General features: G+C 41.4%; 6 protein-coding genes across 7 annotated transcripts; 4 read left to right on the forward strand and 2 right to left on the reverse strand.

The window, feature by feature from the left end:
- Positions 1–3,900: 3,900 nt before the first annotated feature.
- LOC132374488 (histone H2B type 1-J-like) lies at positions 3,901–4,281 on the reverse strand. Its single transcript, XM_059938203.1, has one exon. It carries the CDS (start codon positions 4,279–4,281, stop codon positions 3,901–3,903), a length of 381 nt encoding a protein of 126 aa, XP_059794186.1.
- Positions 4,282–4,607: 326 nt separating this feature from the next.
- Positions 4,608–5,003, forward strand: LOC132374473 (histone H2A type 1-like). Its single transcript, XM_059938185.1, has one exon. The coding sequence runs from the start codon at positions 4,608–4,610 to the stop codon at positions 5,001–5,003; it is 396 nt and encodes a 131-aa protein (XP_059794168.1).
- A 100-nt stretch (positions 5,004–5,103) lies between these two features.
- LOC132374310 (histone H3-like) lies at positions 5,104–5,721 on the forward strand. The gene is made up of 4 exons (XM_059937879.1): positions 5,104–5,113; positions 5,266–5,279; positions 5,353–5,571; positions 5,623–5,721. Exons 1-4 carry the CDS (start codon positions 5,104–5,106, stop codon positions 5,719–5,721), a joined length of 342 nt encoding a protein of 113 aa, XP_059793862.1.
- Positions 5,722–10,814: 5,093 nt separating this feature from the next.
- Positions 10,815–11,129, forward strand: LOC132374495 (histone H4). The gene has a single exon (XM_059938210.1). It carries the CDS (start codon positions 10,818–10,820, stop codon positions 11,127–11,129), a length of 312 nt encoding a protein of 103 aa, XP_059794193.1. The 5' UTR covers positions 10,815–10,817.
- Positions 11,130–12,214: 1,085 nt separating this feature from the next.
- LOC132374489 (histone H2B type 1-K-like) lies at positions 12,215–12,595 on the reverse strand. The gene has a single exon (XM_059938205.1). It carries the CDS (start codon positions 12,593–12,595, stop codon positions 12,215–12,217), a length of 381 nt encoding a protein of 126 aa, XP_059794188.1.
- A 312-nt stretch (positions 12,596–12,907) lies between these two features.
- Positions 12,908–22,109, forward strand: LOC132374480 (histone H2A type 1-J-like). 2 transcript variants are annotated; one of them, XM_059938193.1, is made up of 2 exons: positions 12,908–13,305; positions 22,026–22,109. In XM_059938193.1, exon 1 carries the CDS (start codon positions 12,908–12,910, stop codon positions 13,295–13,297), a length of 390 nt encoding a protein of 129 aa, XP_059794176.1. In that variant the 3' UTR covers positions 13,298–13,305; positions 22,026–22,109. The 2 variants fall into 2 exon arrangements, with proteins under 2 accessions (XP_059794176.1, XP_059794177.1); XM_059938194.1 differs by having other exon boundaries at positions 22,020–22,067.
- Positions 22,110–22,113: the final 4 nt, after the last annotated feature.

Consider the following 22,113-nt stretch of genomic DNA (forward strand, 5'->3'; position numbering starts at 1 on the left):
GCAAAGGAAACCATAAACAAGACGAAAGGACAACCCTCAGAATGGGAGAAATATTTGCAAATGAAGCAACTGACAAAAGATTAATCTCCAAAATATACAAGCCACTCATGCAGCTCAATATCAAAAAAACAAACAACTCAATCCAAAAATGGGCAGAAGACCTAAATAGACATTTCTCCAAAGAAGATATACAGATTGCCAACAAACACATGAAAGAATGCTCAACATCATTAATCATTAGAGAAATGCAAATCAAAACTACAATGAGATATCATCTCACACCGGTCAGAATGGCCATCATCAAAAAATCTAGAAACAATAAATGCTGGAAAGGGTGTGGAGAAAAGGGAACCCTCTTGCACTGTTGGTGGGAATGTAAATTGATACAGCCACTATGGAGAACAGTATGGACGTTCCTTAAAAAACTAAAAATAGAACTACCATATGACCCAGCAATCCCACTACTGGACATATACCCTGAGAAAACCATAATTCAAAAAGAGTCATGTACCACAATGTTCATTGCAGCTCTATTTACAATAGCCAGGACATGGAAGCAACTGAAGTGTTCATCAACAGATGAATGGATAAAGAAGATGTGGCACCTATATACAATGGAATATTACTCAGCCATAAAAAGGAACGAAACTGAGTTATTTGTAGTGAGGTGGATGGACCTAGAGACTGTCATACAGAGTGAAGTAAGTCAGAAAGAGAAAAACAAATACCGTATGCTAACACATATGTATGGAATCTAAAAAAAAAAAAAAATGGTCATGAAGAACCTAGGGGCAAGATGGGAATAAAGATGCAGACCTACTAGAGAATGGACTTGAGGATACAGGGAGGGGGAAGGGTAAGCTGGGACAAAGTGAGAGAGTGGCATGGACATATATACACTACCAAACGTAAAATAGATAGCTAGTGGGAAGCAGTGGCATAGCGCAGGGAGATCAGCTCGGTGCTTTGTGACCACCTAGAGGGGTGGGATAGGGAGGGTGGGAGGGAGGGAGATGCAAGAGAGAAGAGATATGGGGACATATGTATATGTATAACTGATTTACTTTGTCATAAAGCAGAAACTAACACACCATTGTAAAGCAATTATACTCCAATAAAGATGTTAAAAAAAAAAAAGATTGCAGTAAGTCTCATTGCCATTTGTACATCGCCTTACTTTTTCTCTATAATGTATTGAGATCGGTTAAAAAAATGTTGTGAGATATGAGGTATAAAGTATTCAAGAGGTCCACAGATAGTCTTGCTAGCAACAACATAAGAGAAAGCGAAGCACATCCAAATCTAGAGTAAGTGTCTACCTCGTCGGAGACAAATCCCTGCCTCATCCAGGACAAAATTTATTGAAATCAATGGATAGTTTGTAAATGTAGTTATTACTAATTGAGTATTTTCCATATATCATCAACAATTGAAAATAAAATTAACGGAAATTTATATTATAATGAAATTAACTCTAACATAGCAAAGATAAGGTTATAATTGAAGAACAGATATCTGCATGGTATCTACATATAGGGCCACTAATCTTTTGACAGACTCTGTCAGTGTGTCTCTATTAACTTCTGAGGGAATGGGTGCCTTGATTTCAATAACCACTGTAGATTAGTTTAAAAAAAAATATGTGTACAGTAGAAAAGGAAATATAATCATTTAATGTACCTTGAAAAAAAGTCCTTTACAACCAGCTGGTTCATCTAAGGCAATAGTCAAGGCATCATTCTGATTTGTGACCTCTGGGGAAGACCTGGCAATTAGTTCTAAGTATTGTGAGCAACAAATGTCTTATTTATTTTGTGATAAGATACATCACAACGTACATTTTTTCAAATGACATACTGTGTTAGTTTAGCCTTGAACCAGTTCTTCTGAAGTTGATTACCAATGAGATAAACTGATAGCATTTGGTTTTTCAAGCAAAGGAGTAAATCCTCCCCTTACTAATAAGGGGATTCCATCAAGGTGCAAACAACCCAAAAGATGAAAATTTGATTTATTTACCTGGTTTATTTATCTCTTAGGCAGTTTCATTTTCTGCGTAACAGGAGAATTGGCTGGGACCTTTTCAACTTTGTAGTTTTAAAAAATTTAGTCTTAAAAAAAAAAAAAATTTAGTCTTTATGAATTTTCATCTGGGGATAAAGGATGACTCACCTTCTATTCCAATCCCTCTCCTTCTTCCACAAATTTTATTCTGATTGCTATATACTAAAAGACAAAGAAACAACCAAAAAAGTATTTAGCTTGGAAATTATCATCTAATTATTTGGATTAATGGAGAAGATGGGAGGTTCACGTGACACATGACACAACAAGAAACAAAAATCATTTATGTTCTGTTTATTTACAGGACTCGGTTACCATTAGTGTTGGATAGAGATGGTGAAAGAAAAGAACTTTTTTCTTTCTTCCTTTCTTTCTTTATTTTTCATGTCATAATGAGTGTACATTCTCTATATGGAAACACACAACAAGCCAGTTAGCAGCAACTGAAATAGATATATGAGACACTGTGGAAGCAGTTTCCAAATTCTGGACAAGCTGTTAGAAAAAGCTCAAAAAAGGGAAGAAATTTCAGAGAGCAGGCAAGGCTAAAGTGGGCGTTGAAACATGGGTAGGCTTTGGGCCAACAAAGGGGAAGAGTACATTTGATAGTGGATTTAACAAATATTAATTGCTTTTAGACATTATTACTATGCTAAATTTAGATCCATTTTAGATAAATTAGGTGCTTTATTTACGTAAATTAAATTCATTGAAAATCACGACCTAAAACAAAAAACAGCCATAGTGGAAACTTCCAAACTTTATAGATAATGGCTTTTGACCTAAAAGAGACACGTAATTTTAAACAACCGTAATCTAGAGAAGCATTGTTTGTTGAGTGCCTGGTTCTCATTTATGACAACCTGAACGACGCGGAATTTGTTTTTCTTCACTGGTTCCAGGCAATGTTAAAACAGCATTTAAAATACCAACCAAAGCAACTTTAAAATAGAAACGGATTTTTTTCAGAAAAAAGTTTGAGATAAACGCCCTCAAGGTTCTCGCCTTCATCGGACCCCAAATAGTCATGTTTAGTCTTGTAATGTTTCCTATTATATGGATATAGCGCAAAACGAAAACAATATTCTCATTAGAAATAAACCGTTGGTATTTCTCAAGCTGAAAATCACATCCACCAAGTTCCTTTCTCTCCAAAGAAAATTTCGATTTTTAAATAAATCTCATTCTCGAAACGGAAAAAGAACTAAGAAAAAGACAAAAATGAAAAAAGCAGGAACTACCCGAAAACGTTTATTTAAGGAGCTTCTGTGTGCTAGACTGAGAAACAGGAAGTGGATTCCTCCCGCGCACCGAAACCCCCTGTCTCTTCCTGGATGCCGGCAACCAATCAGGCCGTGGAGGGAAAGAGCGGGCGCCCGGGCAAATTTAAACTGCCCGCGCAATCTCTGCACCCCCGCAGGAATCCAATTCTTTGTCCCAGAGCCGTTTTGGATTTACTACGAATTTAAAAATTAACTCCTCTCTCGTTACTTAACCCTAAATGGTAACCCTAATAGATATCAGAATTGGTACCTGAGCCCTTTTAAACATACGAAGTACCACCTAAACGACAATGAAAAGGCCAGGGCAGGGTTACAAGGAGTTTCAGAGTTTTGCCAGGGTCAGGTAACATCATCTTTGTAGTTAGCGTATCTCAAGCTTACCGTGACAGGAAAGTCCTAAAGAACTGCTCAGTAATTGCTCTACTTCGCACACTAAATACTGTAATGAGCTACGTAAGGCCCAGCGCAGAAACAGAACTAGCACCAGCTCTCTCTCTGAGCATATGGTGGCTCTTAAAAGAGCCGTTAAAACTGTTTACAACCCACTCACTGTTTACTTGGCGCTGGTGTACTTGGTGACGGCCTTGGTGCCCTCGGACACGGCGTGCTTGGCCAGCTCCCCGGGCAGCAGCAGGCGCACGGCCGTCTGGATCTCCCTGGACGTGATGGTCGACCGCTTGTTGTAATGCGCCAGGCGCGACGCCTCGCCCGCGATGCGCTCGAAAATGTCGTTAACAAACGAGTTCATGATGCCCATGGCCTTAGACGAAATACCGGTGTCCGGGTGGACCTGCTTCAGCACCTTGTACACATAGATGGAATAACTCTCTTTGCGGCTGCGTTTGCGCTTTTTACCATCCTTTTTCTGCGCTTTAGTAACCGCCTTCTTGGATCCCTTCTTCGGAGCAGGAGCAGATTTAGCCGCTTCCGGCATGATAAAAAGCAACTCAAAAGCACTCAGGAGAAAGAAAAATAGTGGGATGAAAAATGCGATGTGTCCTTTTTATATAGAACCTCTTATGCAAATAAGGTGATAAGTTAAAGTCTTGTGTCTGATTGGTGGCTGTTCAAGAAGCCGTCAGAAATTAGTTCTGCCCAATCACAACGCAAGAATCCTAATGCCGCCTTTCCATTGGTTAAAATGAAGCCACACTCCTAACCAATGACATACCTCCTTTTTCGCGCCCAATAAGGGACATAAAAAGTGCTGCCCCTATACTTTTGTTTTGTTAGCTTTCTGAGGTGCAGTCGTATGGTTTCATGATGTCTGGACGGGGCAAGCAAGGCGGGAAAGTTCGCGCCAAGGCCAAGACCCGCTCTTCACGGGCCGGGCTCCAGTTCCCCGTGGGCCGAGTGCACCGCCTGCTCCGCAAGGGCAACTACGCCGAGCGAGTCGGGGCCGGCGCGCCGGTGTACCTGGCGGCGGTGCTGGAGTACCTGACCGCGGAGATCTTGGAGTTGGCGGGCAACGCGGCCCGCGACAACAAGAAGACGCGTATCATTCCGCGTCATCTGCAGCTGGCTATTCGCAACGACGAGGAGCTTAACAAGCTACTGGGTAAAGTCACCATCGCTCAGGGTGGCGTATTGCCCAATATCCAGGCTGTGCTGCTGCCCAAAAAGACCGAGAGCCACCACAAGGCCAAGGGCAAGTAATTGCCCAGATTATAGCAACTGGAATAAGTTAAAACCAAAGGCTCTTTTCAGGGCCACCCACATTTTCTGTAGGAGAGCTTAACATTTGTTACGTTGAACGATGAAACGGGGTAGTGAGATTTAATAAAAGCTTGAGTCACTTTACCATTTTCTGCCTTGTTGAAAGCAAAGTAAGGTAAAAACATTTCATCACGTTTTAAAGAAAGTTAGCTGCAGTGATTGTCTACGGATTTATTAGGACTTTATCGCTAATCTTTAATAGGTGTGCGTCCACAGGTAACCATTAGCATCATCAGTTTCTGAAATATTTTGGTGCAAAAGAGGCACTACCCTGACTCGAATTTAGCAGACGGTGCAGCAAGGACCTGACAAGGCGGCTTGCGAGAGCGCGCCGGCCACGGGCGGCGTGAAGAAGCCGCACCGCTACCGGCCCGGCACGGTGGCCCTGCGCGAGATCCGCCGCTACCAGAAGTCCACGGAGCTGCTGATCCGCAAGCTGCCGTTCCAGCGGTTGGTGCGCGAGATCGCGCAGGACTTCAAGACCGACCTGCGCTTCCAGAGCTCGGCCGTCATGGCGCTGCAGGAGGCGTGCGAGGCCTAACTGGTGGGGCTCTTCGAGGACACCAACCTGTGTGCCATCCACGCCAAGCGCGTCACCATCATGCCCAAGGACATCCAGTTCCCCTACAGATCAACGGAGAGCTTCCTGGCACGATAGTCTCCCCCACCCAAATACTGTCAGCCACATTCGTTTTCCCTAACAGTACATGTGCCACGAGGCAATGTTGCTACGTTAAAATATTGGGATTACATCTGTAGATGGGACACCACTCTGGAGCCCGAGAAAGGTTTCTCATATTTGGGATGCGGCCTAAATCTCAAGTGCTGTTGCCTCAGGAGAACTTGACAGGTTAGTTATTTCTAACAAACTTTAAACCGATCAAGACATTTGAGGAAATGTTTTCCATAACTATTGCTATTGAAATGTAAAGTGTTGCCAATCACGCAGACTTAAACTTCTGCCTCGTAGACTTTAAGTGTGGGGTAAGGAAAATAATATAGAGGATTATGATATGTTTCGACAAAATAGTTGGTAAGTAGTGGAGAAATGTAGTGTGTTGTGGGCTCCTGACAGAAACCAAGTCAGCAAAGCTGACAGGGTTACCTTTGAAACAGTTATTTGATGTGACATTACAAGTAACTTCTGTTGCTGTAACCAAATAAGGAATACCCCTGCCAATGGTTTTTACTGCCTAGGTCGCAGAATCTAGCCTCTTACTCGCCACTCACTGAACTCTTTTAATTGATGTCATCTCAAAATAAAAGACGTTAACTTTTTTTTTTTCTTGAATATCGTGAACACCTTTGGCTGTGTGGTGACTAAGTGGAAAATTCTCAGAATAATGTTTTAAGTGTACAAAATGCAAAAGTTGCAAAAAAATTTATTACATTACAGTTATCAAAGTATTTTTAAAAGTAAATTTGATAGAGTGACATATGTGCTTATATAGTTAACACAGTACATAACACAATCTTTTGGGGAGCCTAACTGCCATCAGTAATAAGTATAAAAGATGGTTTAAGATAACTCAGCAATTGTTATGAAAAATGAAACATCTGTGATTTCCACTGGGTAACAAAGTAACAGGTACTGAGGTTTGAGGCCTAAATTCATAATAAAGTGAAATGCCAAAGTTCAGTTAAAGGTTAATTAAAATATATATTTTTCTCCATCTAAACTCATGGACTTCCCCCCTCACCACTACCGCCACCACCCCATCCACATCCTGCTGATTTTTATCCTCAGAGTTATTGTGGCATATATGGATCCCAGGTGAAAAACCCTTGCTGTAAGATTTGGTCAATCTAACCTATTCTTTTGCAACTTAATTATGATTTTTCACTGAAGCTGCCTCTTCATAGCTGGAATTTCTTTAGCACTTAAGTCTACTAATATCTCATATAATTATTCATACCCTTTTATTGTCTCTGTTTTTTGTACTTAAAAGAGAACTACTTCCAATCCTAGTATAAATAAGACTTCTTGAAATAAAAAGAAATGCCAACAACAATATCTAACAATGCTAGACACTCAAATGACCCATCAAAAAGCAGTAAAGTATTTGACTTTTCATAGGCTTTTTAGAAGTTACGTAACCCAAATGATTTCATTCATTATTCAATTGTTCTGTCTTTAAATATGTCTTCCAATTGTAGGGAAGAAAAATAATTTTTCCTCCACCCTTCTGAGTTTTTGGCTGAGAGCCTGTAAGCAGATAGGTTAGGGGGTCCCCGCACCTGACAAGGGATTGAACCGGGCCCTTGGCAGTGAAAGCGTGGAATCCTAACCACTGGACCACCGGGGAATTCCCAGGAATGGCTTTATTTACATGAGAAGCCATTTTGGCCTAAGCCATTTTGTGATCTAAGCGTGGCCACAATGCTTGCCCTTGAACGTGTCTCAGTAATCAATGATCTTAAGGAAAGTAAGGGAGTGCAGGAACAAAGGAAAAGCAGTCAAGAAACAATAGTTCAACAATAAAAACAAAGTCCTAGTTCCTCCTCAAGGGATATAGATAAAAATCTGATACAGTCTTTGAGTTCTGCAGGAACTAAGGCCCCCACCTAAGTGGAGAATGGAATGATAATTTTGCCCCTAGTGACTTCAGATCAACTAAAGCTTGGACTCGGTCAGCCTTTGCCCCAATTCTGTGCTGAATTCTCTGCTTGAGCCCCTTCATGAATATGCATGTACCCTTAGCTTAAAACTTCCCCAGTTTTGCTGTTCAGGGAGACACTGCTTTGGGAAGATCCCTAGTGTTCTCCTTACTTGCTGCAAGTAGTAATAAATTCTTTCTTCCTTCCCATGATCTTTGGCTTGGTTGTGTCTTTTGGTGCGACACCCACCAAGAGGCGAACCCAGTTTTCGGGTAACAAGCCCTGTAATAAAAGCCAAATTCGAAAGAGAAAAACAGGTTTCTTAACAACTATATACCTCATGTATACATGGGAGAAACCCAGGGAAAAATGAGTACCTCTAGAGGTGCCTTAGAATTCCAGGGAATTCCCTGGTGGCTTTCACTGACAAGGTCGCGAGTTCAATCCCTGGTCAGGGAATTAAGATCCCGCAAGCTGTGAGGTGCGGCCAAAAAACAAAACAAAACAAACAAAAAGAACTCCAGCTTAAATACCATCTTCTGCTAAAGAAGGGAGGTCAGGTACAGGGAGGTTACCAGGGAAACAAGGGTAAGCTTTGTTAGGCATATTTAAATTGATGCCTTCTCCATTGATAAGGGTCTAAAGTTGTTTTACTAGTTGTGTGTATATCCATTACAGTCAGTTTGGGCATCTATTCTGCCCAAACTATTTGGGCATTTGCCCATCTATTTGGGCATTTTGAGATAGAAAGTTAAAGATCAAGTTTAAGATCAAGAATATTTAAGGAAGATCAAGAGCAGAGAAAGCAAGGGTAGAAAGTGAGTTCACAGAGATAGGCAGAGGTCAGATCATGTAGGGCTTTATTTTTTTTTTTTTAAAGTAGAGAAGGGTCTGTAAAATATATTCCAGTTAACTAATGTTGGGGAAATATAATGTAAAACAAAAGAAAGTTTATTATTGAATAAGCTTAATGCTTATTCAAAATATTATGCTCTACACGGGCAATCTTTTAAAGAGATTGCAAAGAGAGAGAAAAAAATCTCACTCTTTTATATAGGTAAGTAGATACTACCCATTACATTAGGTAGGTTTTGCAATCTGGAGTCAGGAAACTGGGAAATAGAGTACTATTTTCCTTGATGATTAAAGAGAGGACTCTAAGGTCCTTGAGGAAACTTTCCTGAGTTAAGAGGCTGGCAAAGGGCTTTTTTAGCCATTTTAAGTACATTTGAAAAGGACAGAGAAAGAAATTTTGAAAGAGAAAAAGGAAAGGAAAGGGACCCTTGGGGAGAATTAAGCTTCTTATTTTCAATTTGTATTTGGCCTTAACTTGTTGAATTATGCTGGCTCTATACCCATCTCTGTAATATATACTGAATTTTGTTCCTGTTGGTTGAATCAGTTTTGTTTTTGCAAAGGTTTTTATTTATTTTATGAAATTTATAGTTTATAGGAATACTTTGAAAATACTGTATTGCAACCTTGCTGAAAGTAACTCTCATTGAAATAAAGTGAAAGAAAATCATTGAATAACAATGGGATTATATGCTAATGCTGAAAGACGGGATTAAAATTTCTCAGAATTTAACAGTAAAATAGTATATATTTTTAAAATTAAGTATATATAACCAAGAATGTTTGAAATATATAATCATTCTTTTAATAAAGGCTTTCTTAGACAAAGGTAGACTTTCTTTTCTCTGCATTTGAATTTTCTACTTGTTCACTAATGACAAATTAACTGCTCTCCTAATAATGAAAGTTAAAAATTTTTTTTAAATTATATGTTACCTAGAAAAAAAATCTACTGAGACATTTAAAGACCCAGATTCGGTATTTTGCAGGTTAGGAGGACACAGTACTTCAAAAATAACAAATTTACCCTAATAAATTGTATAGATTTAATACAGTTAAGAGTACTAAAATAGGGGCTTCCCTGGTGGTGCAGTGGTTGAGAATCTGCCTGCCAATGCAGGGGACATGGGTTCGAGCCCTGGTCTGGGAAGATCCCACATGCCGCGGAGCAACTAAGCCCGTGTGCCGCAACTACTGAGCCTGCGCGTCTGGAGCCTGTGCTCCGCAACAAGAAAGGCCACGATAGTAAGAGGCCCGCGCACCGCGATGAAGACTGGCCCCCGCTCGCCGCAACTAGAGAAAGCCCTCGCACAGAAACGAAGACCCAACACAGCCAAAAATAAATAAATAAATTTATAAAAAAAAAAAAAAAAAAGAGTACTAAAATAACTACTTTGTTGCAGCTAGATAAAATGATTTATTTTTCTATAATAGTAGAAATTAATTTGAAATAAATAATTATGAGGTATGAATTCACAGGCAAATACTTATTTTTCAACATTACAAATAATTAAAATGCTAGAGCACTATACATAGACTGATCAGCAGAACAATAAAAACTCGAAATAATTTTAAGTGAAATATTCAAGAAACGATCAATTAAGTTCCTCAAATCAGTGGAGAAAATATTTACTATGTTATACTGATTAGCCAGCTGGTTAATTTTTTAAAAGTTAATTCTCTATACAAGAAACCAAGTCTGGATTATTATAGAGTTAAAATTTTTAATGATTCTACCCATTATCAGTAAAATAATAATAGGAACTTATATTAAAAGTGAAAATTGACACACATTTGGTGGAAGAGAATTTAACAATATACCTGGAAGATCTTGAAATTCTCTATTTTATTAGCCCATCTTGCTCTATTTCTAGGTAGTATATTTCCCCCATATATTAGGAGAAAAACTTCATAAAATGGTATTAACCGTATGCAAATACTGGTAGAGGAAGAAGACACATGTATATAGGTATAGATAAAAGCAGAATATTTTATCCTCTGTGCTATTTTATGTATCATCTACAATGTTAAAGTTTTGTTGTTTAACGAGGATGAGGAGCGAAACACATTAAATGAGAAAAGGGGAGAAAAATACCCTAGGTCTTGAGGAATCAAAAGAATTAACTGAAAGAACAAACAGGAGTAGTATGGCCGGCTTGTTCCTTTAGGTCTTTAGGTCCCCTCCCCCAACCCAGAGGGATTCCCGCCACAGCTCTTTTGGTTTTCACTCTGGTCCGCAGAGGTTACTTTTTAAAAGGAGCTGCGACAAGTTGAACGCAGTTGTCTGCTCATTTCCTGAGAATGTCCGGACGTGGTAAGGGGGGCAAAGGTTTGGGGAAAGGGGGCGCCAAGCGCCACCGCAAAGTCTTGCGCGACAACATCCAGGGCATCACCAAGCCCGCCATCCGCCGCCTGGCCCGGCGTGGAGGTGTCAAGCGCATCTCTGGTCTCATCTACGAGGAGACCCGTGGGGTGCTGAAGGTGTTCCTGGAGAACGTGATCCGGGACGCCGTCACCTACACCGAGCACGCCAAGCGCAAGACGGTCACGGCCATGGACGTAGTCTACGCGCTGAAGCGCCAAGGACGTACTCTCTACGGTTTCGGCGGCTAAAAGAAAAAAGTTGGATCCTGTTTGTTTATTAAAAAGGCCCTTTTTAGGGCCCCCCAACTTTTCAAGGAAAGGGCAAAAGTAACAATCCGTCTGTACGCTGGTGTCTTAAACCATTTAAAATAGATCGCTCAAGGCAGTTCACATAGTTAACTCTAGGGTGTGGAAAATATGGGCAGAGCACAGTATTTAGTGATCGCGGGCCAAGATTCCCCCGGGCACGGGTGGGGCCTCCAACAAGCTTCTCGGCTGCGGGTTGGATTTGTCTGGAGGCCTGAGTTTTATGAGACCAGAGGCCTGGACTCAGGCCCAACTCTAAAACCTCCCTCCAGTCCTTTATATTTCTTAATGTCAGAGGTGAAGGATATGACCTTGTTTTTCCCCATTTTACCACCCGTTACTTGTTTCTCTAGCCGTATATGGTTTTTAAAAACTAGTAAATTGGCCACAAAATCTTTTTTGTGGGCCCTCATATTACATATCTTTACTCTGAAGACATGTTTCTCTTTGCCTTGCAGACTTCCTCCTGGCTGGGGGCGGGGGGTGGGGGTGGGGGTGGGGGTGGGGGTGGGCGGGGGGGGGCAGGGAGGGCGACGGAGAGTTCGAGCATTGTCCTGACCCCAAATGGGCTGGAAAGGCCAAAATTTAAAAGCCGAGCGAAAGCATTGTTTTGCCAATTTAATGTTCTTCCCGCCATTCTCTTTTTAAGCACATCGTACGGCCAGGGACATGAGATAACTGCTGAGTTAAAAGGCTACATTTTGGGAGGTCATTGGAGACCAAGTTTACTAATACATACAGAAGACCCCCGAAACAAGAATGATTCGCTTTGTGTTCACGTGTTAACTTACCAGGTCTACGGGCCGTGTTTCTGAGGCACTTGGTAGTATAACTGGTTTCCTTCTATTCAGAGGCAAATTACGACCACAGTACATATGACTCAGTACAATAGAATTCTCAATCGCTCACATTATTGCTAGAACTTAAACCTAAATTCAGAGTTCGTATTTTCAGCTCTAATACTGACAACTTAGTGGCTCTTAAAAGAGCCTTTGGGGTTAGATCTAAAAGACAGTTACTTGACAAGTTTACTTGGCGCTGGTGTACTTGGTAACAGCTTTGGTACCCTCGGACACAGCGTGCTTCGCCAGCTCCCCGGGCAACAGCAGGCGTACGGCCGTCTGAATCTCCCTGGACGTGATGGTCGAGCGCTTGTTGTAGTGCGCCAGACGCGACGCCTCGCCCGCGATGCGCTCGAAGATGTCATTAACGAACGAGTTCATGATGCCCATGGCCTTGGACGAGATGCCAGTGTCTGGGTGGACCTGCTTCAGCACCTTGTACACGTACACGGAGTAGCTCTCCTTGCGGCTGCGCTTCCGTTTCTTGCCATCCTTCTTCTGCGCTTTGGTCACCGCCTTCTTAGAGCCCTTCTTCGGGGCTAGAGCGGACTTCGCCAGCTCAGGCATGATCTATTAAATCACACAACGTACAACGACGAAAAAATAATAGAAACCCAAAGTACCTCATTTATATAGAACCTCTTATGCAAATAAGGTAAGTCGAAGTCCTATGTCTGATTGGTGACTGTTCAAGAAGCCGTCAGAAATTAGTTCTGCCCAATCAGAACGCAAGAATCCCAATTTCGCCTTTCCATTGGTTAAAATGAAGCCACATCCTAACCAATGACACGCTTCCTTTTTCGCGCCCAATAGGGTTATAAAAAGTGCTGCCCTTGCTCCTTCCTTTTGATAGCTATTTGAGAAGACGTTGTTCAGCTCATGATGTCCGGACGAGGCAAACAAAGCGGTAAGGCTCGCGCTAAGGCTAAGACTCGGTCTTCGCGGGCCGGGCTTCAGTTCCCCGTGGGCCGGGTGCACCGCTTGCTCCGCAAGGGCAACTACGCCGAGCGGGTTGGGGCCGGCGCGCCGGTGTACCTGGCGGCGGTGCTGGAGTACCTGACGGCCGAGATCCTGGAGCTGGCGGGCAACGCGGCCCGCGACAACAAGAAGACGCGTATCATCCCGCGCCACCTGCAGCTGGCCATCCGCAACGACGAGGAGCTCAACAAGCTGCTGGGCAAAGTCACCATCGCTCAGGGCGGCGTCTTGCCCAACATCCAGGCCGTGCTGCTGCCTAAGAAGACCGAGAGCCACCACAAGACCAAATAAGTAACAAGGTGAGAAAAGCTGAAAAACAAAGGCTCTTTTCAGAGCCACCTACACTGTCAAAGAGAAAGCTGGTACACACAATTTTGTGTTTTGAGTGATAGTATGTGGAGAGGCTTGTTCAGAAGTTGGGAGATGAATCCGATAAGCAAGTATCTGAAGTCAGTTAATAAAGCTAATGTTATCTACAAGTAGTGTCCTTAGGTAGCCAAAATACGGATGCACTGATTACTTTTAGGAAACTTAGCAATTCTGAATGTACTGTTTAGAAAAGTCCTTTGAAAGAGCATCCTGGTTAAGTGACCTAATTAAAAGATAGTTACATCAGATGATGAAATTCTTAAAATTCCACTCAGCAGCCGTTTACATTTTCTTTAAGATTTAATTCTAATGGGAACTAGAGTTTGTCGATTAAAAATATGCGGAACTTATTTAATCCCATATTAGTAAATCCTTGGTCCTATTTCTTTGGGACTCATGTTCATTTAACGCACTCTTGTAACTCAGGATACAACAGTCAATTCAAACCTAGAAAATCTACCTCCCTGAAATTTACTCTAGGTGAGGGAGCCATAAATAAACACGTGAATATATAATATGTAAGATGACACACATCCTGTGAAAAACAGTGAGGAGATAAGCCATAGAGCATTATGGGGACTCATTTTAGATAGGGGGTAAATGGAGATTACCTCTAAAGTGTTACTTGCTCAGAGACATACATAAATTAAAAAAAAAGAACGAGATAGGCAGATACTAGAGGAAGAGTATTTCAAGTAGAGGGAACTGAAAATGCAAAAGCCTTAGGACAGAAAATGTGTTTTTCTTGGGAACAGCCAGAAGGCCCATTAGGCGATGAACTTAAAGGGGGCGGGGGGGGGAGGACACCATAATATAGGACTTAGGGTGTGTAAATTAATGTGTATAAGTAATCAAAAGCAATAGCAACCCTGATCTCTGAGATAATTTGATAATACAGATTAGCTAGATAGAAAAGCTGTGGAATCCAACCCACCTTTTAAAAAAGACACCATAAAAATAGTATTGACTGGGTGGGGGGGAATGAATTGGGAGATTGGGATTGACATATATACACTATTGATACTATGTATAAAATAGATAACTAATGAGAACCTACACTATAGCTCAGGGAACTCTACTCAATGCTCTCTGGTGACCTAAATGGGAAGGAAATGCAAAAAAGAGGGGATATACGTATACGTACAGATGATTCACTTTGCTGTACAGTAGAAACTAACACAACATTGTAAAACAACTACACTCCAATAAAAATTAATTAAAAAAATAATATCGACTTTATTATGTGGTTCAAAAACTGAAAGATTGAGAACATAGTTTATAATTCAATACAGGATTTATTTGCTACTCCTAGTCTTTGCTTGCAGAAGCCCTGTCGAATGAAGTGATAATAAAATGCAAGACACCCAGGAAAAAAATTATGGTGATATAGTGATGTAGCTTGAGTTCTCTGGAAGCAGATGCTGAGATGGAGTTTGGGGTGCAAGATGTTTATTAGGGACCAACATCTGTGAAGGGAGGAAGGAACTAGGATTGGATAGAGAATGTCAAACTGTGATACAGGCCAGACAAACATGTGGGGAGCAATGGAGCCTGTATTGCCTGTCAGAGTTGCCCCACATTCGGTGAAAATGTCCCTGGATCAGGCTTTACTTCTGCCACTGATGTGGACTGCCCTGAGGAAGGGCGTGCCTTGAGTTGGGTGGAGATCTGCAACTCTGGCGAACCCTGGAGATAAGAGCTGCTGCCTATCTACTAAGTGCATTCTACAGTTGGGCAGCAATTCTCTCCTTGGTGGGGGATCTAGATACTGCATTTCCATGTCTATGACATACATTAACATGAATATAAGTATCAGTGTTGAGTAATGTCTATGATGGTATTTGTAAAACTGACTTTAGCATACATGGTTTCTTTACCTTCATTGGGGAATTTAAAAGGGATGTGTTTTCTTTTTAGAGAAATGAGAAAACTTACTTTCTAAAAATCTTTACTAATTTCATATACTCCTGTAAGAGTTTTAGACGCCACAGTCATTGCAAATGGAAGGTGATATAAAACAATAAGGAATAAGAGAGAATCTTCCACTGGCCTTTTCTCCCTCCTCCAGATCCAGCAATCACTTCACTTATCCAGTCCTGGGTTCCAGTTTTGTACCACAATGTGAAGGCTTCAAAGTGAATAGTTGAGGCCCCAAAAGAGAAGAGAATGAGGCTTTAAAGAAAACATGGAAGAGATATTCAGTACAGACCATTTATGGGCTACATATGTAACATGAATGCACTTTAGGTGGGTATCGTTCCAGTTACAATTTAGAAAAGAAATGCTATGGGACTGAATGTTTGAGCCCCCTGCCCCCCTTTCATATATTGAAATCCTAACCCCCCAATGTGATGGTATTTGGAGATGGGGGCTTGGGAGGTAAATGGGTTTAGATGAGGTCATGAAGGTAGAATCCTCATGGTGGGATTAGCACTCTTGTAAGAAGAAGAGACCAGAGCTCCCCACGCACTCCTGGAGCCCACAAAGAAGAAATCACATGAGCACACAGAGAGATGGCAGCACCTACAAACCAGGAAGCAGGTCTTCACCAGACATGGAATCTGTTGGCACCTTGCTCTTGGACTTCCCAGATTCCAGAACTATGAGAAATAAATGTTTGTTGTTTAAGCCACCCATCCTATAATATTTGTCATAGCAGCCCAAACTGAGTAAGACAAGAAAGCACAATGTAATTTATTCAATCAGATTCTCAATTTGTAAGAGATAAAGCTATAAATCAAGATATTAGCTACCTCAACACAGAACCCACACATAACTGCCTTCTCTTAACTACCTGGTCTTATACACTTTGGTCTAAGGTATGAGTAGGAATGTTAAAGAGAGATGTTGAAAAATTTGTACATGGGCAATTTTGCAATCACTGATTGGTTGGGGAAAGAGGTTGACTAATATCCACAGGATAGATCATCATTTCTACCCCATTCTTAAGAGCCTCCTTCATGGTGGAAGCCCTCTGGTGGTCATTTTGGGGTAACTCATATACTGACTGTGTCCTTGCACATTACACTCCACAAGACCTTCATGATAATAATTTTCTAGTCATGTTTTCCATGTCCTTGATTAGCTGGATAACTCACTAGTCACTGTCTATAAATTAGTAAAGATACATATAGACTCGCTTTTCCTGCATCAGGCCAGATTCCCTACCATAAGAAGTGGACAACCAGATGTACCACCCAATATTCTGCTGACAGGGGGGATTTCTTTTCACTACTCTCTCTCAAGACCTCCCATCTCTAAGTGGAGGCATAACTTGTAGCGCACAGCTATCCAATTCTACTAGTGCTAAAATGCTCTGCAAAGCCACTCTAAAACAAGGCCATGATTGTTAATCCTTTTTTAACTGGTCATAGGGAGTTTACCAAGAGGTTATAAAAAAGAGTTGAAGGAGAGGTAGCAAAGCAATAGAAACAGATAGTACAGGAGTCTGGGCATCACACATCTTGCTCAGACCATCACAGATCTGGTCTTGTCTATAGAATTTCATTTTAAAATGAAATGCTACTGTGATATCCATCTTTATAATTTGGTAGATCATAGGACACCCAGTTCCTGGTGAATATTTTGGGGCACATATTTGCTTTATGTCCCACTGTCAGGCATTCAGTAATTAAAATGGCTCAATAGATGCTAGAAGCTACTTTTCAAATAAATAATAGTTGCCATCAGCGTAAGACTTGGCCTTATTCTAAATCCCCAGGTGTGATACTCTTCATGAGTTCTGCAAGAGTCTCCTTAGAGCATTTCTGTCTGCCATGCATAACTCCAGACCAATGACTCTTATGCATCATAAAGCCCAAGTGGCAGGATATGCACTTCAAAGTGGGGCCAAGTGAAAACCAGCAGGCTTACAAATTATCTGATAGCTGGTGAGGGTAGCATATCCAGATATGGTACATGTCACTTTGGGGAAATATGACTGTTAACTGAAGGACAATAATGTTAGTAGCTCAAAGGGTAGCAAGAGAACATTTCAGATGAAAGAAATAAAAGCTGATAGGAAAGATCCTACAGAGGTTATTATTACTATTACTATTATTATTTGGCCACATTACATGGCATCTTAGTTCCCCAACCAGGGATTGAACCTGGGCCCAAGGCAGTGAAAGCATGGAGTCCTAACCATTGGACCATCAGGGAACTCCCCCTACAGAGATTTTTTTTAAAATAATATAGGAAAGAGAGGGAAGGGTTGCTGGAGTTATGCCCCTGAGTAAGAGAGAGAGTTTTAAATCTATTTTTAATAGAAAATTTAGGAAAGTCAGAAGTAGAAAAGTCCATGGCATTGATAAACATAGAGCTAGCAGGTTGGATTAGGCCACCCTGTCTCTTATCCTACTCAGAATCACTGTAGTAAAAGTGTCAGGCAAAATCCTCAGAAAGGCTTTCAAAAATAAAAAGCACAAGAAGAGAGGCCATTTTCTAGGCCTGTGCCACACCAAGGACTAACACACAGGATTGGCTTTTCTCTCTTCTTATAGAGAAGCACATGCAAATCAGTCCAATTGCCAAAAACACCCCAGCAGAAAATGCAGAAAAGCACGTGTGTCCATAAATAGGGTGCTTTCTAAATAGGGTGAGAGGAAGTCCCTGAGGGAAAGAAAGGAAGGAGAGGTCCAACTCAAACAGGCCTGAGACAAAAGCAGCCTGCATTCCCTGTACAGGCAGGATTTCCTTTCCTTCAGCTTAACTGAGCTCATTTCCTTGAGACAGAAAATCCCTAGCTCTCTTCCCTGATCAAATTAATACTGGGAAGCAGGTAATTCTTCAGCAAACCTGCCAGTAATTAGGGTGGCTTTGTGTGATCTAGAAGAAAGGAGATAAAGAAAATCTCAGAAAATTAAAGACATCATTTTGGCTCTGCTGAGAAGCTTTATATGGTCAGCTGCTGAGGTAATTCTGAACTCCTTTGCCTTCATTTTCTAACGATCTTTCCTACCCACAGCCTCTGCACACAATAAAGCCATGTGCCTGGCCACATACTGTTGGGAGAAGTTGCCTCCATAAAGGATTGGATTGGAATCTCTGTGCATTCATTCATTCATTGTGCGCCCGAGCAATATTCATAAAGAACTTACTAAATGTGGAACCCTGGCGATAGACTATATTGAACACGACAGTTATCTCCTCTTGGAGCACAGCTGGGGAGGGGAGGGAGGGAGGGAGGAGACTGACATTAATTTAAAATAACTCCAGTAACTAATACATCATAAGAAACTGATATGGGGACACTGATGGAAAAATAAAAAAAGAATCATGGAACAGAGAAAATAAATTTGACTTAGACCGAGAGGAACGTGTTGTGTGGAGAGGGGAGTTCAGGAAAAGCTTCCCCAGTGAATTCCGTGGAGAGCTGAAGCATGAATGGAATTTAACCAGGTAAAGAGAAGAAAGGAAATCATTCTGTACCAAGGAAAGAGCATGTCCAGGACCCTGACTCTACGGTGCGCAGGCAGAGGTGTCTGTGACGGGGTGCGGGCGGCCCATAGAGCTTCCAGGCCATACAAGAAGCACTGTCCCCTGTCCCCCTCGGGCAACTGGCAAAACTGGGAGAAACAAGTTTCAGTGAGGTGTAAGCACCCCGAGGCACTGAACATTTTCTCAGTTGGGCAGGCTGAGTCCAGGGGCGTGCCAGATTCACAGATGTGTGGGTCAGGATGGAGCCATATCCCTTCCTTTGAACTCACTTTTGGCACCTGATATGATGCCAGATTCTACGCCAAGCACCTGGAGATTCTGACCAGTTTGGCCAAAAATGGGACCCAGTAAGGTTCAATTCGAAGCAACACCCTCTCCATTCTATCGCTGGAGGTCTGAGGACCACGCTTTTTAAAACTAAGCAAGAGACCTGCATGGGCTGAAGTGGAAGTGAGAGTAGTCAGTCCGCAAGTGTTAGCAACCCCAGAGAGGAGCCGTCATATTTGGAAAATTCCATGTAGTGAAACTTAATTTTTGTTCCTTTTGGTTTGTTTGCCAGGAGCAACATACTGTATTAGCAAGTGGAGGAGCAGAATAAGGCAATAAACTGAGAAGGCATTTCTAACTAAAGATGGAAAACAAAGTGCATGTTTCTTTAGATGACAGGAATAGACGTTCCTGAGAAAAGAGCAGAGGTACAGCTTTAAAGTAGATGCTTCCTGAAGGCATGCTGTGATCGTATAGTGGTTAGTACTCTGCGTTGTGGCCGCAGTAACCTCGGTTCGAAACCGAGTCACGGCAGTAACTTTATTCCTCATATGCACATCACCGATTTTTTTCAACACCGCCATGGAGACAGCCTCTCTAAAACCTTTGCAAAATTGAAGACAAATGTTCAGCATCCTGCCCCCACTGGCCAGCCAAACAGAAAGTATCCATGGTTTTGGGGGGTTTTTATGTTTGTTTGTTTTTCTCCAATTCTTCTCTTCCCAACCATACCCATGTCCAACACTCCTATTGGCATTGCCTGGAAGTCTCAATGAAGAAGTTGAGGTAATAACAATAAAAATAGAAAACTTTTTCTTCTAAACACGATGAAATGACTGTTCAAATGCAGATCCGGTTTTATTGTGGCAATCTTTTCTAGCACACAAAGGACTGATTATGAATCACACATTTCTTTTTTTCTTCTTTTAGATGCATTTTATTGTTTTTTTAATTTTTCTTGGAGCATAGTTGATTTACAATGTTGTGTTAGTTTCTGCTGTACAGCAAAGTGAATCAGTTATACATATACATATATCCACTCTTTTTTAAGATTCTTTTCCCATATAGGTCATTACAGAGTATTGAATAGAGTTCCCTGTGCTATATATACAGTAGGTCCTTATTAGTTATCTATTTTATATATAGTAGGGTGTATAAGTATCGTGGCTAGGTCAGTGCTGAGAAACTGTAAACTTTGATAATCTGGGAAAAATTAGAGGAACTTTTGGGGGGTGGGGATCATGACTCAGAAGAATAGCCACTATCTCTAGCCTCTTCAGTTTCTTGAGTGAGTTAGAAAGAGGCAAGTGGACTAGGTCAGGTGGGAGTGGAAGAGCATTGATCTGAGGTGGGGAGGTGGCTGGAAAGCAGAAGCAGTGGATGCTACCTGGGGACCACAGTGAGGTGACTAAAAAGAAGCAGATCCCCAGAGGAGCGGTGAGTTCACTTCTCATAGCACAGCACTCTGAGAATACATATATGGTACCTCATCTCCCCTGGGCCTTGTAAATTTTCAGTGCTCAAAAAAATACTGTCTTCTGTCTTCTATCTCATATTTTTAGCAGCTTATTAGAAGTTTCAGCATGAAGATATCGTCTTCGATTTCCTAAAGCCTTTCCTTCATAAGGCTAAAATAGCCCCCACTTCTTCCCCAAGTGTCCACCTGACACGGATTCTGAAACTCGAACCAACAAAGCTTCAGAGATATTGTAATTAAGCTGAAATGCCTTATATTTTCAGTGTCATCCCTTAAGCAGCCCAGGTTTGAGGCTGCTTCCCAGTAGTATAACAATATTCACAATGACCATCCATGTTCATTTGGATCACATCTACTTCAATTTTCTCTTTTGTGTGTGTTATTTCTACTCAGTTTTATAAGGGTGAGTTCAGGGATCAAGTATGTATTAACCCAGACTGGCTCCTATCAATTTTTTTTTCCCACCAGTGAGTGAGGAAACTCAGATTTAGAACAGAGACAAACATCTTGATCTTTCAATTCTCTAGAACATACTTTCTCCAGCACTTACTGGCCTGAGTAGAGGAAATCCATGTACTATCGCCCAGAGGCTACTTCTTGGTAACAGGGTTAGGGTCCTAAATCTGGCACAGAATGAACTTGTAGTGCCAGGCTAGTAATGGGTTAAAGAAGACCTACACTTGGTGATTTGCTCAAAAAGTAGAGAATTTGCTTGGCATGCACCACGTGATACTTAGTGCCAATACATTTCTACTAGACTTGTCAGTTTCTCTGGTTCACAATTATATTGTGTAGCTTTGTATGACATCACTAGCAAATCTGATATAAACTGAGCAGGGGAATTATAAGGTTAAAAATTTGCATTTTCCAGATGTCCTTTTATGATTGCTTGAATATTGGTTGGGAGCATCATTCACAACCTGCCAATCACATTTGCAGAGGGAAAACTGCCCTCCTCTATCTATGGCACTCATGGTCTGCTTTTTAATTTCTCTGTGGCTCATCATCCTCATCTCTCAATGGAAGTTAATGAGAGTTACCACTTTCGACAATTGTTCTAAAGATTTAAGGACATGATATGCATGGGGCACTAACTCAGTGAGGTAGAAACCAAAAACATGATAAAATAAGCCATTGTTGTTATTGTTAAATAAATAAGTAAATAAATAGGATTGCTATCTGTGCCTTTGTAGTAGTAATGTTGTAAACACTGATGCTGAACTCAGCATCTACTTAAATCGACTACAGTCCTCAGCTATTTTGATGGTGATAAGTTAATTCCAGCCATGGCAGGAAGAGTTTTGTCTGTCCTCAGAATTAAGGTTCACTTCAAGATTTCAGCTAGGCTATTTTTCGGCCCCATGCCTGCCAAAATGTTTGCCATAGTGTTACCAAGGCTGTTTCCCCAGAATCATACCCCTACCCACTCCCTCGAATAGAAACCAACTACTCTTATCTAAGTTTCAGGAGGAAGCTGCAAAGAGAAAAAATACAAGAACTGTTTAGAACCAACTACACGCAAGATGGCAGAAGATTTGACTTCCAGTAGACCTTG

The sequence above is a fragment of the Balaenoptera ricei genome, chromosome 11 (genome assembly GCF_028023285.1).
Source record: "Balaenoptera ricei isolate mBalRic1 chromosome 11, mBalRic1.hap2, whole genome shotgun sequence".
Lineage (NCBI taxonomy): Eukaryota > Metazoa > Chordata > Mammalia > Artiodactyla > Balaenopteridae > Balaenoptera > Balaenoptera ricei.

Bases quoted from the DNA above. Each gene is read 5' to 3' on its own strand.
- LOC132374495 (XM_059938210.1), top strand. From the start codon at position 10,818: ATGTCCGGACGTGGTAAGGGGGGCAAAGGTTTGGGGAAAGGGGGCGCC.
- LOC132374489 (XM_059938205.1), bottom strand. From the start codon at position 12,595: ATGCCTGAGCTGGCGAAGTCCGCTCTAGCCCCGAAGAAGGGCTCTAAG.
- LOC132374488 (XM_059938203.1), bottom strand. From the start codon at position 4,281: ATGCCGGAAGCGGCTAAATCTGCTCCTGCTCCGAAGAAGGGATCCAAG.
- LOC132374473 (XM_059938185.1), top strand. From the start codon at position 4,608: ATGATGTCTGGACGGGGCAAGCAAGGCGGGAAAGTTCGCGCCAAGGCC.
- LOC132374480 (XM_059938193.1), top strand. From the start codon at position 12,908: ATGATGTCCGGACGAGGCAAACAAAGCGGTAAGGCTCGCGCTAAGGCT.
- LOC132374310 (XM_059937879.1), top strand. The intron at 5,572-5,622 runs GTCATGGCGCTG...GGGCTCTTCGAG, and splicing joins TGCGCTTCCAGAGCTCGGCC to GACACCAACCTGTGTGCCAT.